This window comes from Kockovaella imperatae, assembly GCF_002102565.1.
Source record: "Kockovaella imperatae strain NRRL Y-17943 chromosome Unknown BD324scaffold_8, whole genome shotgun sequence".
Classification (NCBI taxonomy): domain Eukaryota; kingdom Fungi; phylum Basidiomycota; class Tremellomycetes; order Tremellales; family Cuniculitremaceae; genus Kockovaella; species Kockovaella imperatae.
In genome coordinates, this window is record NW_019028948.1 from 28,873 (window position 1) to 44,040 (window position 15,168).

The 15,168-nt window shown below is 55.3% G+C and overlaps 5 protein-coding genes across 5 annotated transcripts; 4 read left to right on the top strand and 1 right to left on the bottom strand.

Moving 5' to 3' along the window:
- The first annotated feature begins 11 nt into the window (after nt 1-11).
- On the top strand, nt 12-1,940 carry BD324DRAFT_591412 (P-loop containing nucleoside triphosphate hydrolase protein). Its single transcript, XM_022013799.1, has 3 exons — nt 12-890; nt 945-1,142; nt 1,186-1,940. Exons 1-3 carry the CDS (start codon nt 34-36, stop codon nt 1,931-1,933), a joined length of 1,803 nt encoding a protein of 600 aa, XP_021870320.1. The 5' UTR covers nt 12-33; the 3' UTR covers nt 1,934-1,940.
- Nucleotides 1,941-8,427, bottom strand: BD324DRAFT_627945 (hypothetical protein). Its single transcript, XM_022016063.1, has 15 exons — nt 7,841-8,427; nt 7,543-7,799; nt 7,429-7,505; nt 4,888-7,389; nt 4,670-4,852; nt 4,463-4,630; nt 3,288-4,294; nt 3,182-3,244; nt 2,941-3,141; nt 2,750-2,897; nt 2,674-2,711; nt 2,477-2,637; nt 2,280-2,433; nt 2,138-2,238; nt 1,941-2,096 (listed from the first exon to the last, which is right to left on the bottom strand). Exons 1-15 carry the CDS (start codon nt 8,291-8,293, stop codon nt 1,964-1,966), a joined length of 5,646 nt encoding a protein of 1,881 aa, XP_021870321.1. The 5' UTR covers nt 8,294-8,427; the 3' UTR covers nt 1,941-1,963.
- Nucleotides 8,428-9,066: 639 nt separating this feature from the next.
- On the top strand, nt 9,067-10,472 carry BD324DRAFT_627947 (RTA-like protein). Its single transcript, XM_022016064.1, has 3 exons — nt 9,067-9,389; nt 9,493-10,087; nt 10,257-10,472. The coding sequence occupies exons 1-3, from the start codon at nt 9,145-9,147 to the stop codon at nt 10,380-10,382; spliced, it is 966 nt and encodes a 321-aa protein (XP_021870322.1). The 5' UTR covers nt 9,067-9,144; the 3' UTR covers nt 10,383-10,472.
- Nucleotides 10,473-10,903: 431 nt separating this feature from the next.
- Nucleotides 10,904-12,544, top strand: BD324DRAFT_651462 (glycoside hydrolase superfamily; the record flags this gene model as incomplete). The annotated part of the gene is made up of 10 exons (XM_022018343.1): nt 10,904-11,035; nt 11,084-11,130; nt 11,177-11,469; nt 11,507-11,598; nt 11,636-11,741; nt 11,779-11,880; nt 11,922-12,118; nt 12,158-12,205; nt 12,247-12,368; nt 12,412-12,544. The coding sequence occupies 10 exons, from the start codon at nt 10,904-10,906 to the stop codon at nt 12,542-12,544; spliced, it is 1,272 nt and encodes a 423-aa protein (XP_021870323.1).
- A 254-nt stretch (nt 12,545-12,798) lies between these two features.
- Nucleotides 12,799-15,133, top strand: BD324DRAFT_481396 (hypothetical protein). Its single transcript, XM_022012903.1, has 8 exons — nt 12,799-13,228; nt 13,268-13,313; nt 13,359-13,433; nt 13,474-13,596; nt 13,638-13,811; nt 13,849-14,006; nt 14,048-14,107; nt 14,145-15,133. Exons 1-8 carry the CDS (start codon nt 13,053-13,055, stop codon nt 15,046-15,048), a joined length of 1,716 nt encoding a protein of 571 aa, XP_021870324.1. The 5' UTR covers nt 12,799-13,052; the 3' UTR covers nt 15,049-15,133.
- The last annotated feature ends 35 nt before the right edge of the window (nt 15,134-15,168 follow it).

Here is a 15,168-nt window from a genome sequence, read left to right on the forward strand (position 1 = left end):
GCAAACTCATCATCTCCTGCAGACTCACTCACGATGACCTCTACATTCAATCTATTGACAGCTGGAGGAGCACGATTCGATAAGAAGCGATTCGCGACGGATTTTGAGCTGTTCGAAAGCGGTTCCAAGCGCAAAGCAAAGGGCAAGGAGCGAGCTAGACCGACGGATATCCCAACTTCACTGGACTACTTTCATTCTGCCCACCATGGCACTCAGAGAGCTTCAGCCAGCGATGACGAAGACGAGGATTCTGAGGCAGAGTCTTCCACTTCGTCGTCTACTGTCCAACCTCCAAAACACAAAATAACCTTGACGGGTCCTGAACCACTCCCTAAATCCCTTCATTCGAATCTTCCTTCTCTTGTCACACACCCCTCACATCCCCTTTCTTCTTCGGCTGGTAATCCTCTCCTCGCGGCGCTCAAACACGCCAACATTCGATTGTTATGGGGTGTCCAGTGTGCCGTCTCTGGTAGCTTGCTCAGTGGTCACGACACCATGTGTATAGCTCCCACTGGTTCTGGCAAGACCCTTTCATACCTGTTACCTACACTGATCGCTCTCGGTGATCCCGCAAGAGCACTACAGGGCCGTGACGAGGGCGTGTCTGGGATCAGAGCATTGATCGTCGTACCGACTCACGACCTCGCCATCCAGATCAAGGCAGTGGCCAAAGCGATCACCGCTGGCCGAGCATGGAGAGTCATCGTCCTGAGCAAGGCGACGGAAAAGGCGGTCATCGAAAGTGCCCCAGGGGCCACTCGGGACGGAGCAGAAGAGGCGAACACCAAGATCGTGGAAAAAACTGATGCTCTGGCCATCGATATTCTCATTGCAACGCCAGAACGTCTGCACCACCTGGTGGATCAGCGTTCCATCGACTTGTCACAGTGAGCTGAGACTGCCGCATATTTTGGTACAGCACTCACAAACGTCCCATGTAGAACCCGCCATCTGGTGCTCGATGAAGCGGACCGCCTATTCTCAGACGACTTTAGATCCCAGATTGAGCCGATCCTCGCAGCCGCCTCTCACGCATCATGCCTCAAGGCATTCCTCTCCGCCACGATTCCGTCAGGCTCAGAAGCACTAGCTAAGAAATGGATGAAGGGGGACTATGTCAGGGTTGTCGTCGGCGTCAAGTGAGTTTCCTGTGCCCCGACACGTCACTGATACACTCCTTAGAGATTCTGCCGTATCGACAGTCGAGCAGTCTCTCCTTTACACGGCATCAGAACCTGGCAAGCTGATGGCACTCAAACAACTCTTGTCATCTGGATCCCTGCCCTACCCTTCGCTCATCTTTGTCCAATCTGTTCAACGTGCGGAGGATCTTTACCGATCATTGGTGCTGGAGAACGTCGACGCTAGCTCAGCGATGGACGGCGTCAGGGTTGGTTTGGTTCACGGTGACAAATCGGCCAAGGCGCGAGATGATGCCATTCAGGGCTTCAGAGAAGGGAAAGTCTGGGTTCTAGTCGTCACCGAGGTTTTGGCAAGAGGAATGGATTTCAGAGGTGTCAAAGTGGTAGTCAACTATGGTGTGTTGGACGACATCTTCTTCGCGAGTCATGTCCTCCCATTTGCTGATCTGACCCCCCTAGACTTTCCCCAAACTACCCAATCTTACATTCACCGGATAGGTCGTACAGGTCGAGCTGGCCAACCTGGGAAAGCCATTACCTTCTTCACCGATGTCGACGCACCACATCTTCGAACGATCGCAAACGTTCTTCGCGCGAGCGGCTGCCAAGTTCCCGAATGGATGCTTGAGCTGAAGAAACCAGGCAAGAATGAAAAGCACAAAGTTGCCAGAGCGCCTGTGAAACGCGCTCGAGTGGGTGAAGGTGGACGTGATGTAGGTCGAGAGCTGGTCAAGCGTAAGCGGGATATGATCGAGGCTGGCAAGCGTCGCAAGACGAAGCGTTCGTGAGCGGATCAACCATGCATGTATATGTGTGCTCTAGAATTCAAATGACATGCCGGTTCCATCGTCCATTTTCCGTCTGGAACCTCCCTTTCTCGCATCAATACTGTCTAATCGAGCTTGTTCAAGTACTCCCATCCACTCTTTAGCGTCCCGGCCGTTTGAAGCTCTGGCAATCGTCAGCTGCCAAGAATACAAGATCCTGCTCACTTTAGACCGATCGTATCGCCTCCTCTCGAATGATCCACTTTGAGCACAATGCCAGACTCGTCCCGCGCTCGGCGGACGGTGAGCTCGAATAGAGGTACAGGCTGGAGAGTCAGTCCAGAACATTTGCCTTGCTGGACCTCACCATTCGATATAGGTTGCCGTCGTCGATAAGCACCAGGATATCATTACACAACACCATGGTCAATTTGCGACCAGACTTGGCTTTGGTGACTGTTGACTCCTTGAGAAGCCGTCTCGGACCTTGATGGGATGTCGGAGCAGTGAGATCCAGTCGGCTGATAGAGGTCAGACATGTTGGCAGTGTCGTGGATCACTCACCCCTCTCCGCCGATCCAGAGGTGCTCGCTCAATTCTTTGAGTCGCTCATGCATCTCGACCTCGCGAACATTCTCATTGATGGTGCCCACGACATTCTCCACGATGTGGAGAGCATTTTGTACAGGGTAGAGATCTTGGTCCGGAGCAGTGTAGTGGATAATCTAGCAATCAGTGAGGACCGTGTAAGCGTATCTCACCTGTTTGAGTAGCAGCGGATACCTGGTGATTCTTTGCACTGTGTGGCTCAGAATAGTCTCTTGTGGAATGACTCACTCGGTATCAAGAGATAGCTCGACAGATCCAGTCCTCGAACAGCAGGATTGTTCTCCCTTATATCCTGGAGGTGTGCTTGAAGCTTGGGATCGGATTGTCTCAGGGACTGTAGGAGCTTTCCGGCCTGGTGCTGGTTGACACAGTAAGGCTATATAGATGTTAGATTTGATGGTGTCTGCCTCTCAACTCACCGTGTACACGGCCATACTCGGCATGCAGTCTTCCAGTATATCCCCGATGACGTCTACGTACAGCCTGCAGCTCTTCTGCCTCTGCTCGAGAGACGACAAGAAGGACGTATTGGCGAGGAGGATGTCTTCGATGTTTGCAAAGATCACCGTGAGCGCCTTGTCGTCGAGGATTTTGCGATGGAGGATCGAGGCGTAAAAGACCTTGTGGCCATTAGTGCCACTCGGGTCTCATATTACTCACCTCTACGATGAGCTGAAGATCCCGGTTGTATGCTGCCTCGGTGGCGATGAATTCAAAGATGGCCTGGATTGAGGTTCAGCATTCCCCCTCACACGTCTGCACCCACCTCCTGCCTTTTCCTCTCGCGATCGCCCATACTCTCCAAGACGCCCTGATCCACCAGACTACTCCACGTCTTGCCTATCTCCGCCTCTTGCTCATGTTCTGGCCCCTCGTTAGGTAGCTCAACTTTTGAGATGGGACCACTGATCACAGGGGTATGCCGGCGTTCAGTCGGTGTATTCGCCCCCGTCTTCATCTTGGAGAAGAAAGTGGACAATCGTCCACCACCGGATCCGCCTCCACTTGTGCCACTTATCAGGCTCGTGGTGGGGATAGAGGACGATGAGTGACGTGGACTGGTAGGTGCCGTACCGAGACCTTGAGGTGAATCTCGTCCAGATGACTGTGGACGACTGGGAACCCGCGTGATAGGTGCGGGAGTGGGTCGAGCAGGAGGCTTGGACGAAAGCGAAGACGATAAGAACTGCTCGTACCGCGCATAAGCATCCAATGTCGCTGCTTCGGGATCTTGGACAGCTGTCTCGACCATCGGATCATCCTGATCAGACGCAAGAGGAGTGACGACGCTCTCTGACGCCTCGTCGTGGGAGCTCAGAGGTACAGCAGGCGCTTGCCGTCGTTTCACTGGGGCAGCAGGTGCAGGTCGACGACGACCAATGGTCGGTTTCCGATCCACCTTGTTGGAGCCAGAAGCCCTGGAAGGGGGAGGTGCGGGCGCGTCGCGTCGAAGTTTCAATCCGGCCATAGAGAGGATCTTTTGTCTTTCCAATTCTCGTTTCTTCCGTTCAGCTTCTTTACCTGAATCAACCGACGCATCGCTGTCGTCTTCATCAGAGGACCACCAAGACAAGACACTGTCCGAGTCTGAAGAGTATTCGCCCTCGTCGACACTGGTGATGGTCGACGAGCGAGAGCGAGCAGAGCCAGGAGGTTTAGGCACAGGATCAGTGGGGGAGAGGAGATTTGGACTAGGGAGGGCTTTGGGTACCGCATGGGAGGTAGAAGGCTCAGGAGCGGAGGGAAGAGATGGGGCACCTTTGTCAGTACGAGCTGGAGAATGTTATCGCAATTGCATAGCAGGGAGCATTTTTGTTTTGACGAATCCAAAGGCGTATATGAAAAGAAATAGAAAAAAACACAGCTTCAGCCTGTATTCCCGCTGTCAACGAGTGCTCAGGAAGGATGGAATGAGGGGAGAAGTGGACATGTTAAACTCACCCTCGATCTCTAAATAAGCCGCCGGGACGATAAAGATCACGCCCGCCTTTTCAGCCTTCCACCAGTTCTCATCAGATCTGTCGACAATGTCCAAAATGTCGCCTTCGGCGAACGGCAACTCTTCGTCCGAATTGCCAGTGTATGCATAAGTTGCCTTGGCTTTGACAGCTGCAACCCGTCAGCCCCTTCTCACAAGACGCTGCTCACGTTTGATCTCCTCGACATAGCTATGGGGGAACCATCCCTTTCCACCACCGTCCACCATGATACCATACCACCATGGACTGCTCGCGTCCTTGGCGGGGTGAGCCACCAGGACAATGTCCTCTTTGAATGACAGGTCGACATCTCGTTGACCCTCGTAAGGATAAAGAGATCGCACGCGGAGACCTAGGCGGTCAGCGAAGCAAGAAATTTCCACTTACTGGTCGCCATGTCAAACTCATCAGTGTCTTCGCCTTGAACGTTGATGGCAGGACCGGGGGGACCACGGGCATCCTTCTCGTCCTCTTCATCCTCTTCTGCTGTCGGCTCGAGCACACTCGTGTCCCCGTGCGAGGCAGCTGGACCAGGACCAAGCGAATCAGCCGCTAAACCCTCGTACCAATCGACTGATCCTCGGTTGGCACCGCGAGGCGCAAAGTCAGACTCGAAGCCGCCAGTCTCGGCTACCGAGGTAGGTTCAGGAGAAGCCGAGAATGCGGTATGGTCAGCTGTACCTGTGGATTCTCGTGGCTGCGCTTCAAGGTTAATGTGAGAGGGTGGAGCAGCGTCTCCGATGACTTTGCCGGTGGTTTCGCCCTTGACAACGGTCTTGGTCTTGCGCAAGCTCGCTCCCCCTTGGATGGCGGAGAGAAGTGCTCCCCGTCCAGCATTGGGATCTCCTCCGCCTAGTGATTGAAGAGCAGCGGACGTAGGCTTTGCACTGCTGGGAGCGGTGGATCCAGGTCGAGATGCAGTAGTAGGCGATCCACCACTGATACCGCCAAAGAGCGCGCTGGCAAGGTTGCGTCGATGGTCTCGAGACGTGGCGTAATCGTCGTCATCCGAGGACGAATCAGAGTCGTCGCCTCGCTCCTCGATCTTCTCCCATTCATCATCAGCAGCGGCTGAACGAGTGGTAAAGGCAGGAGCCGATGGCGCGGGGGCGGGGGGTGCAGGCGGTGGTGGAGGGGGAGGAGGTGGTGCGCTGGTGGACTCGTTCGAGGTGGGTTCTGCGGCTGCGGGGGTAGCAGCTTGAGGCTTGAAGAATGGGTTGAATCCTCCGCCTGCCGCAGGCGTAGCAGCCGGAGCGCCCGAACCGCCACCTCCTGGCTTTCGGAATGGGTTGTAACCACCGGGTGAAGGGGCAGGCATGGCGGGTGCGGGTGGTGGAGGGGGAGGAGGAGGAGTCGAGGGCGTAGCGGCGGCGGACTTTGCCTTGTTCGCCAAAGCAGCGTCGGATTCTCGCTTTGCTTCGTCCGCCTCTTCCTTCTCCAACTGCTCCAGTCGCTTCCTTCGCTCCTCCTTTGCCTTGGCAATTGCCTCTTCACGGCGCTTGAATTCGGCTTCTTCTGGATCCTCAGCCGGTGGCTCGGGCACTTTGGCAGCGGCGGTGGAACGAGGGGCAGGAGGAGCTGGTGGTTGCTTGGCTCGGGATGCTGGCGGAGGTGGAGGACCAGCCTTAGCACCGGTTTTGAGGATCGACTTCGGCGTCGGGGGAGCAGACGGTGTGTCTTTGGGTGGAGCAGGACTCGATGTTCCAGCCAATCTAGCATGTCTGGCCTCTTCCCTCTTCTTTTGCTCCTCGTCCGCCTCCTTTGCCTTATTCTCAGCTTCGAGCTTTTCCGCTGCCAAACGCTCCTCGGTACTCTTGTCCACGAGCGAGGGCTCGGTGGCTGGCTCAACACCGAGTGCTTTGAGTCGATCCTGGATTCTGGCTTGAGCTTGAGCACGAATGAAAGCGGTTCGTTCCTCTGGTGTCATTTTTTTGGGATCGGGAGCTGTGGGCTTGGGAGGAGGTGCGGCGGGTGGCGCGACGGCAGCGGGAGCGGGAGGGGGTGCAGGAGGAGGGGTTCGAGAGGCAGGTGGTGTTCGAGGTCGATAATCGTCTCGATCCCTTCGGTCATCTCGTCTGTCCCGATCATAGTCGTCGTACCGTCTGTCTCGACTTTGGTCTCGGCTGTCACGTCCATAGCCTCGATCATAATCCCTGTCTCGACTGTCTCGACTGTCCCTCCTGTCTCGGTCGTACGTCCCTCGCAGCCAGTCGCGATCCCCGTTGCGGTCGTCTCGGTCATCGTATCGACCATGGGTCTGATTCCTCTTGTCTCTCGCTCGGTTGCCAGCACGATCGTCCATTCGCTTTTCGTCTTCGCGTTGAGCTTGTCTCCTCTCCAGCTCAGGGAGCTTTTCGTGCATGAGGAACAAGAGTTCTCGTTCGAGTTTTCGCCTCTCTTCGTCCTTGTCAGCTGATCGTCGGCCTTTCGAGACGTAGTCAATGTCCTCTTGGAGCCGCTTGACCCTGTACTTTAGGTCGTCGATTTCTTGTTCGAGCTGCTCGTCCTCTTCAGATTTGCGAGCATAGTCGTTGTTGGAGGAGTCGAGCATCGCTGATGTATTCTGGAGCTGTCTTCGAATATCCTTGATGTCGGCATCGGATTCCTCTCCAGCGTATCGGACAGCTTTACGATCCAGGTGACGACTGCTGGGTTTGTAGGTGCCTGAGTTGGACCGGGAGTCGTCGTGTTTGTAGGCCGTGGCGTCGCGAGGGCCATGACCGCCATAGGCGGCTGAGCTGCCAAGCGCAGGGGAAGATGTGTCTGATCGAGTGGAAGCCTCGTGCTTGAGGAGGTCTCGCATAAAGTTGACCGTGGTATCAATGTCACGCATGGAGGATGGGATGAGTTCCGCGGGGAGTTGTTCGGGGATCTCGTTGCCATTGAGGGCTGAGGGTCAGTTGAGCTCTCACGGTCTCTCTCACTCACCTCGATAGATGAGGCCCATAGCAACGTGGAATTCGGGGAGGTTTAGCTTGCCGCGGTTGTCAATGTCGGAAAGTGTCCTACATGTGTCAGCTGAGACGGGCTCGATCCTCTCACCAGATCTTCATGAGGTCATCCTGTCCAAGTCCGCTTTGACCAAAGACTTCGCGAGCCGTCTCGCCAGAGATGAACCCATCTCCTTTTTCCCATACTCGGAAGATCTGATCGTAGTCCTTCTTCTCCTGTCGAGAGAGGGTCCAAGGGACTTTGGGCGTCTTGACTGAGGGGTTCTGGAGCAAGGATTGAAAGGTCTGGGTGAGGGGCTGGTGTTGTGGGGGAGCGTTGAACTGGGGCACTCCCGAGGATGTGAACGGCTAGACTTTGATCAGTCGTGGGAGATCGCATGGTTGCTCACCTGGCTCAAGTTGGAGGGCATGAATGTCTGCATCATGGATTGCAACCTTGGGTCCTGAACACCGGTGGGTTGAGCACGCAAGCCGCCGAAACCTCCACCCATTCCTGTCGGTTGGGACATGAGTCCACCACCGTATCCGGTAGGCTGAGCATTGAGACCACCATAGCCAGTCTGCTGTGACATGAGACCGCTGGCACCTCCGCCGGGATATCCAGTCATCTGAGGGTTCAGTCCTCCACCGCCAAACGAAGGTGGCTGATTGAGGAATGACATGTTACCTCCAGAGGACCCTCCAGTGAAGTTGGTCATTGGTCGGGGTTGAGGTTGACCATATCCAGTCTGCATGGGTTGTTGGAACCCAGTAGGTTGAGCCTGCATGAACGAGTTCCCGCCAGATCCATAACCTCCTCCGTACCCTTGCTGTTGCTGTTGTTGCTGCCAGTTTTGTTGCATCTTGGAAGGGAAGCAGCAGTGACTGCCAGCTAGGAGGAGGAGCTGTAGCTGGTGCCGTCGAGGCCGATGAGAGAGTGAGGGAGGTGTGGATGGGTGAGTGAGTCAGACTAGCAGCACCAAGCCAGCAAGCCAGCAAGCCAAAATGAACATCGTCATCGCAACGCCCCTGAACTGGGTTAAAAGAACGCGGAATTATAATCAAATGTGGCACTCTATTGACTGGCTGGCTGAGCTGTCTGTCCTTGCTCACAGCTGAGCTGCACCTTTACATCCAGATCCAGACGCCGTGTTGTGGCTCACATGCACCACTGGTCCAGCCTATCCCTCCCCCCTACCGATCCATGCAAAGTCAGCCACGCAGTCAGTCACCCAAGATCAGTTGGGTTGAAATGGGAACGGGGTACATCCACCAGTGACGCCATTTCCCCATCTTACTTTTGATTCCGGTGAACGGGGACCGCTGACCGCTTTTCTGGGCGTGTACAGCGGGTGTACAGCGGTGGAATGTGGGTGGTGGTGGTGGTGATGGGATGGAATGCTAGTCGCAGCAGCGGCAGCGGCCTACGATCTGGACTTCTCAGGACACACAGAGAATGCGGTCACCGGTACCCCGCTGGAATGCCCAGATTTCAACCTTAATCCGTGGTTGAAAGGCCCAAAGGGGGTGGGAAGAGGGTAAAGCGGTCACCGAGGACCTTGGCCCATGGGGGGGGGGGGGGGGGTTGGGTGATACACTGTATACACATATAAAGGAAGGGGATGACAATGCATCGTATAACCTCAACCCACTCACTGCTCTTCCATCCGCTTCACTACTGCTTTACTCGCATCTCACCTAAAACGATCACACCATGTCAACTCATACTGACAGCTCCAACTATGGCTACACGCCTTCCGTCGCTTGGTGCAGCGTCTTTATCGCCCTCTTCTCCCTTTCGGGTCTCTTGCACATATACCAAGCTTGGCGTGCAAAGTACTGGGTCATTTTCCCGACTCTAGTCATCGGCGCAGCGGTCGAGGTCCTAGGTTGGAGTGGACGATTGTGGTCAAGTCAGAATGTGCTCCTGTTGACCCCATTCTTGATGCAAATCTCGACGTGAGTTTGTGATTCGCGTCAGGCGATCGGTGGCGGGCGGCGGCAACACACTACATATCAAATGCTTCCAAGGGGGGCCACCTCGCTGACTTCGCTTTCTCAGACTCATCCTCGCACCCTGCTTCTTCTCTGCTTGGGATTACGTCCTCCTCGGCTCTGCCATCGCCAAGCTCGGTCCTCAGTATTCTCTCCTCCGACCCCGATGGTACTTTATCGTCTTCATCACGGCCGATCTCATCTCCATCGTCCTTCAAGCCGTCGGCGGAGGTCAAGCATCGAGTTCAGCAGCTGAAGGTGCTCCCACTCAGAGTGCCACCGATATCATGGTCGCTGGAATCATCTTTCAACTCATCTCCATGGTCGTCTTCGTCAGTCTAGGCTTGGACTTTATCCTTCGAGCCACTCAGAAACGACCTTACGCCTTTCAAGCTCGCCGCATCGCCGCTGAACAGTCGCGCGTGGGCAACATTGAAGCTGGAACTGGAAACACCCTCGAGAGCTCTACTTCCATGAGCCGATCAGCCTCCGATCAAATCCTGCAGGAGAAACCTGCCCGTGCGAATGAGCTCAACGGTACCGTCAGACAATGGTGGATTCTCCTTGGCGCCGCGCTCATCTCGTCCGCCATGATCATCTGTCGAGGTGTCTACCGATCCATCGAGCTCAAGCAGGGATGGGAGGGATACTTGATCACTCACGTGAGTTTTAAAATTCCAAACTTCCGGAAATCCGAAAATCATTTCCCCGAAAAATCGTTTCGACCTGTTCTTGACCTTTCTCGATCAATTCTTGTGCTTTCTCCATCATTTCTCGACCATTCTGCATCGTTTCTCAAGCTCTTTCTTTCGCAGGGCTGACAGAGCACAGGAGATTTATCAGTCGCTTCTCGACGGTATTCCCATGCTTATCGCCGTCGGAGTCTTCAACGTGATTCACCCAAGTTACCTCCTTCCAAAGAAGCGATCGTGGAAGAGTTACCATTTGGAGGAGTAGAAAAGTTACAAATGGATTAAAATGACCTTTCAAGTGATATAGAGCGATTTGAACCTACGACCGCAACGTAATGAATAGACTGTACATGTGCAGAGACTGACATGAAGGCGACTCTCACTCACCACTGACTGTCCAGGCGCTGCCACACTCATTACCTCCTTTGAAACTGATCCTTTCAAAACTCAATCTATACACTCCTCGTCACATCATCGTCACAGCTGCATGTACTCTGAGACATCCTTTGATATATCATCCCTTGCGACTTGGACTCGACATGGACAGCAACATTGGCGATCGGCCTCGCAACGATCCAACTCAGAATCAGACTTAGGGTTTCAGAGGCTTTCATACGTTTGCACATATGGCCCCTAACACACCCATCTGTTGAACAGATTCCGGTACTAGCCAACGGTACACCTCTCTCTGGACCTGCACCATGCTGGTCGCCAGCCCGATATACGCACTCTTCATGCTCTCCCTCACGCTGGTCGCAAGGGGAGCTAAAATGGTGCCACATCCTCATGATCATAGTACAGTACACCTCCCATGGAGGCGTCTCCGAATTGGTCCATCCAGACGACACACTGGCCACGCACTGGAGGCTAGGGACTGTACATTGGGCTCGTGGCGATGCGTGGGCCAAGAGCTCCAGAGTGGGTCCAACTGCTCGTCATTCCTGACCCATAGGGTGTTATAATCAGGCCTGGAATCGAGTTCAGATATGTGATGGATCAAGGACAGTCTGCGTGTAGGTGAAGGCCAGGGATTCCTTTGCTTATCTGCTCATATCCTAGTGCGAGCAATCCACTAATCCCCCCTGGTTGCGTATGGCCGGATGCTGCCCAGCCATCGGGTGTTCAAGCGTCTCCCAACGTCTCCCTATCCCCTTCCACAGTCTCCAACACGATACTGTCGTCCACTGCTCCAGTCATCTCAGCCAGGACCTCGTCGACTGCCCTTTCTACCGCCTCTGATCAGCCATCTGCCGCTGTCTCTGGCGCCGTCCCATCAGTATCCGCCTCCACGGGCGATGGTCAGCGACCCTCCACTCAATTCTCTAACCCTCACTATGCCATCTACCACAATCGTGAGCTGTGGGACGTCAGTGCCACACTGATCCCCAGGGGCTTCACGGACCCTACCGAGCTCCGCAGCCGACATCAAGCCTTGGAACAGGTGGTACTTTGCTTTTTGGCAGACCAATGGACCGCAAGATGTGAGCGAGTCCCGTGATTGACGCCTGACCATTCCAGGCGGTAGCCACCTTTGCCGCAATGCCTGAATCAGATCGACAAGCGATGATCGCAGATTTCCATGCGAACGGGATTGCCATCATGGTCTCTGCGTTCGGAGCCAACGGTGAGCGAGAGTGCGGGACCCGGTCTAACCTACCAAGACGTGCCAACTACGAGCGGCGCGAATCCCACCGAGACCGCCAACGCCCTCGCAGCTTTCGTCAAGCAGTACGGACTCGATGGCTGTGATGTAGACTATGAAGGTGAGGATCATAATTGGTCCCCAGGTCTACTGATCCATCAGACTCTGGGGCCTTTATCACGGGGACAGCATACGACTGGCTCTTGACGTTCCAGACGGCCCTTCGGGCTCAGCTGCCGGCCCCTTACATCATCTCTCATGCGCCTCAACCAGCGTACATGATTACAGGACAATATACCACCAAGGGAGGATACAAAGAGCTTCACGCTGCAGTGGGGAGCGGGATCGACTTTTATTCCGTAAGGAACAGTCGCCGGGCGGCGCCGCTGATCTATCAGGTACAGTATTACAATCAAGGGTCGTACACCCCATACACAGACTGTGATGTGAGTCACCGGACGAAAATGGCTCGCCTGACAGAAATCAGAGCCTCATCACATCAGCCCCGGATGGCAGCGCTTTGCTTCAAGTGGCAGAGTCATCAGGAATACCTCTCAACAAACTGGTCATCGGCAAACCGCTGAACGGAGAGGACGTTTCAAATTCAGGGTATGTCCTCAGACAAGCAAAAAGTCAGACTTACGCTTTTCAGGCTGATGGACGCTGCCACACTCGGTCAATGCTACCAGATGGCCAAATCCAACGGATGGAATGCCGGGATCATGGTATGGCAATGGGAGACGGATGGCGCACCGGCGTTCCTCAACACAGTGCTTGGGACCTGAGGCCGGGCGGAAAGGGTGAGAGTGATCCGAGTGGAAGGAGATCCCATCGATCGGGAATGTATGTTGTCACGCCTCGGGCAGTGCGCATGTGGGGGGCAAGGACATTTATCGGCCACTTTATCGGCCCATTTCTCATCAGGCACCCTTTTGGGCTATTTTCAGCAAAGTCTCCCTTGAAATGGCCAGCTTGAGGCTTCCTCCAGGGGGACCAGAGCTGGCTCCTGGCCACAAAATCTTCGGCCCTGAACACAATTCCCACGCCCGGCGCAACGACCGAGCTGAGATCCCACGGTCGTACGCGATCCACGGGAGCTAGATGATCCTACTCGGCTCCTGTGCTGTTGGCTCTCGTCCCCTTCCCGTACCAGCGCAAGGTACCACCGGATGGACGGCAAGCGGGGGCGTGGTTTTATTTTATGGAAATGATCTTTCCCCATTACCATATATGACCCAGAGGTCTTTTTGACCCGGATCACCATCCTGGACAGCTACTCACCTTTCACCGAAAATGCGTGGAGTCACAGCTCTAGTCGGTCTGGTGACCCTCATAGGCCATCCGGCTGCTGCTGCTGCTATTGACAAGCGATGGTCTTGGTGTCCTATTGCCTCGGCACAGGAGGGCGCACTCTTCATCGACTTGTTGGGACTCGAGTCAGTGTGTTCGGATATACTGAATGACATTGTGTAGGTAGGGGTTTAATGAGTGTGGTGCTCACGTACTAGTCCCACCGTCACCGTCACATCCACCTCGCCTGCACAGACAACGACGGTGAGCGCTCTAAGTTTCCTTTGCCGGTGACTGACCTACTCACAGGTGTCAACCTCGACCACGGTTACAGCGACGACATCCACCGTCTTGACGGTGCCGCAGACGTCCACTTATGTCACGGTGAGACATCTCACCGGTGAAGTCTTGCTGACTTTCCCAGTCCACGCCATTGACCGTGACGACTGGTACAAACACTATCGTCTTGACCACTCAGACGCCGAGCACCACCACTTTCACAGCCACTTCGACGACAGTGTCCACGACGACTAGCACGGTCACTACAGTGAGCATGAACTATCCGACCCTGATCTGACTCAATGACAGACCCCGGTGACTCTGAGCACAAGCACACCCGTGACGGTGATCACTTCAACGCAGACTGCTGTCGCCAGCGTTGTCGCTTGCCCGACGACGCCTGCCGCTCGGTCCCTGCCAGCCCTTGAAGCCCGTCGTGGATGGCGTGCCTTGTCGCCAGGTTGGCAATCGTGTGCTGAGGACGTGAGAGAGCTTCGATCCAGGCTGTGCTGACATGTAGCTCGTTCGTGATGCGTGTGAAATAGCCCTCGGTCAACAGGCCGGCGTCGCAACGTATTCTGTCACAAAGACGGTCACCCCCGCCCAGTCTACTGCAACCTACACGTCCACGGCCACAGTCACAAGCACGAACACTTTGCACACTACACTGACGGCGACGTGAGCTAAACGTATCGGCTATCCAGCTGACCCAGTCTCAGCGCGACAGATACAATCACGAACACTATCGACGTCTCAAGTGTCACCACGACGACCACTACGTGAGCCTTTCACCATCGATTCATGCTGACGAATCAGCGTCCCTTCTACGGTCTCAGTGACGAGCACCAATCTGGTAACGAGTACGACCACTGTTGTGACCACTGCGACTGCATCTATCAGCACCAGCGTGATCACCGCCTCGACTACCAGCACTTCCACGTCTATCGTCCTCGTCTCGGGTACTTCGCTGGTGTTGGCTGCGACGGGGGTCCCGCAATGCTTCGCAGTCTCCTCAGGCGCGACTTGGCAGATCACTGCGAATGGCGCTTCGGGCGGTGGTTCTGCCAGTACCGCCGCTCAGGGGGCGGGCGGCGATGGAGCCTCCATTGTCGCTCAATTTTCTCTTGACCCCACCGCCACTTACAACGCTATTGTCGGAGTTTCTGGATATGAAGGGGAATCATCTGGGGGCGGTGGTGGAGGCACCTTCGTCTTCAACTCTGATCAACTTCTCGTGGCGGCTGGAGCGGGGGGAGGTGCAGGTCAGCTGCTCGGCATGGGCACAATAGACGGCACCAGTGCGCCCCTGGATGTGAGTGGGACCAGTTCCAGCGGCGAATCAAACGGGAGCGGGGGTTCTGCCACCGATGGCGGCGGCGGCGGCGCAGGTGTCGCTTCGAGCGGCACCTCGGCCGGGGAGTTCAATGGAGCGTTCCCAGGCGGGCAGGGGGGAAGTACGGGCCCTTCTTGGGCAGGAGGCGCTGGTGAACCAGATACTGGTGGAGGCGGCTATGGAGGAGGAGGAGCAGGTGGTGCTGCTAGCGGAGGTGGCGGCGGAGCAGGTTATTCGGGGGGTGCAGGGGGGTTTGCGGCTGGTACGAGCCCTGGTGGCGGCGGTGGGGGTGGTGGCTCGTTCATAGGCTCGGGAGGTTCGATAGTCGGCACACCCACCGCGTCCAGCGGTGACGGGTCGGTGACAGTGGTCTTTGTGTCCAGCTAATAATATATATGGTGGGTTGAGTGATGAATCTGAATTTTGGTTAAATGTTATTGATTGTAGAGGACAGGCGTGGCTTGGTGTCTGTTGGGTCAGGTTAAGAGCATCATCGATAATAGCGTT

Excerpts from the sequence above, each read along its gene's own strand:
- BD324DRAFT_481396 (XM_022012903.1), top strand. The coding sequence starts at position 13,053 with ATGCGTGGAGTCACAGCTCTAGTCGGTCTGGTGACCCTCATAGGCCAT. Across the intron at positions 13,229-13,267 it reads GATATACTGAATGACATTGT|TCCCACCGTCACCGTCACAT; the intron begins GTAGGTAGGGGT and ends CTCACGTACTAG. Across the intron at positions 14,007-14,047 it reads CACACTACACTGACGGCGAC|CGCGACAGATACAATCACGA; the intron begins GTGAGCTAAACG and ends ACCCAGTCTCAG.
- BD324DRAFT_627947 (XM_022016064.1), top strand. The coding sequence starts at position 9,145 with ATGTCAACTCATACTGACAGCTCCAACTATGGCTACACGCCTTCCGTC. Across the intron at positions 9,390-9,492 it reads TTCTTGATGCAAATCTCGAC|ACTCATCCTCGCACCCTGCT; the intron begins GTGAGTTTGTGA and ends TCGCTTTCTCAG. Across the intron at positions 10,088-10,256 it reads AGGGATACTTGATCACTCAC|GAGATTTATCAGTCGCTTCT; the intron begins GTGAGTTTTAAA and ends GACAGAGCACAG.
- BD324DRAFT_627945 (XM_022016063.1), bottom strand. The coding sequence starts at position 8,293 with ATGCAACAAAACTGGCAGCAACAACAGCAACAGCAAGGGTACGGAGGA. Across the intron at positions 7,800-7,840 it reads TGCCCTCCAACTTGAGCCAG|CCGTTCACATCCTCGGGAGT; the intron begins GTGAGCAACCAT and ends ATCAAAGTCTAG. Across the intron at positions 2,434-2,476 it reads CTCTGGATCGGCGGAGAGGG|CCGACTGGATCTCACTGCTC; the intron begins GTGAGTGATCCA and ends GACCTCTATCAG.
- BD324DRAFT_591412 (XM_022013799.1), top strand. The coding sequence starts at position 34 with ATGACCTCTACATTCAATCTATTGACAGCTGGAGGAGCACGATTCGAT. Across the intron at positions 891-944 it reads CGTTCCATCGACTTGTCACA|AACCCGCCATCTGGTGCTCG; the intron begins GTGAGCTGAGAC and ends CGTCCCATGTAG. Across the intron at positions 1,143-1,185 it reads AGGGTTGTCGTCGGCGTCAA|AGATTCTGCCGTATCGACAG; the intron begins GTGAGTTTCCTG and ends TACACTCCTTAG.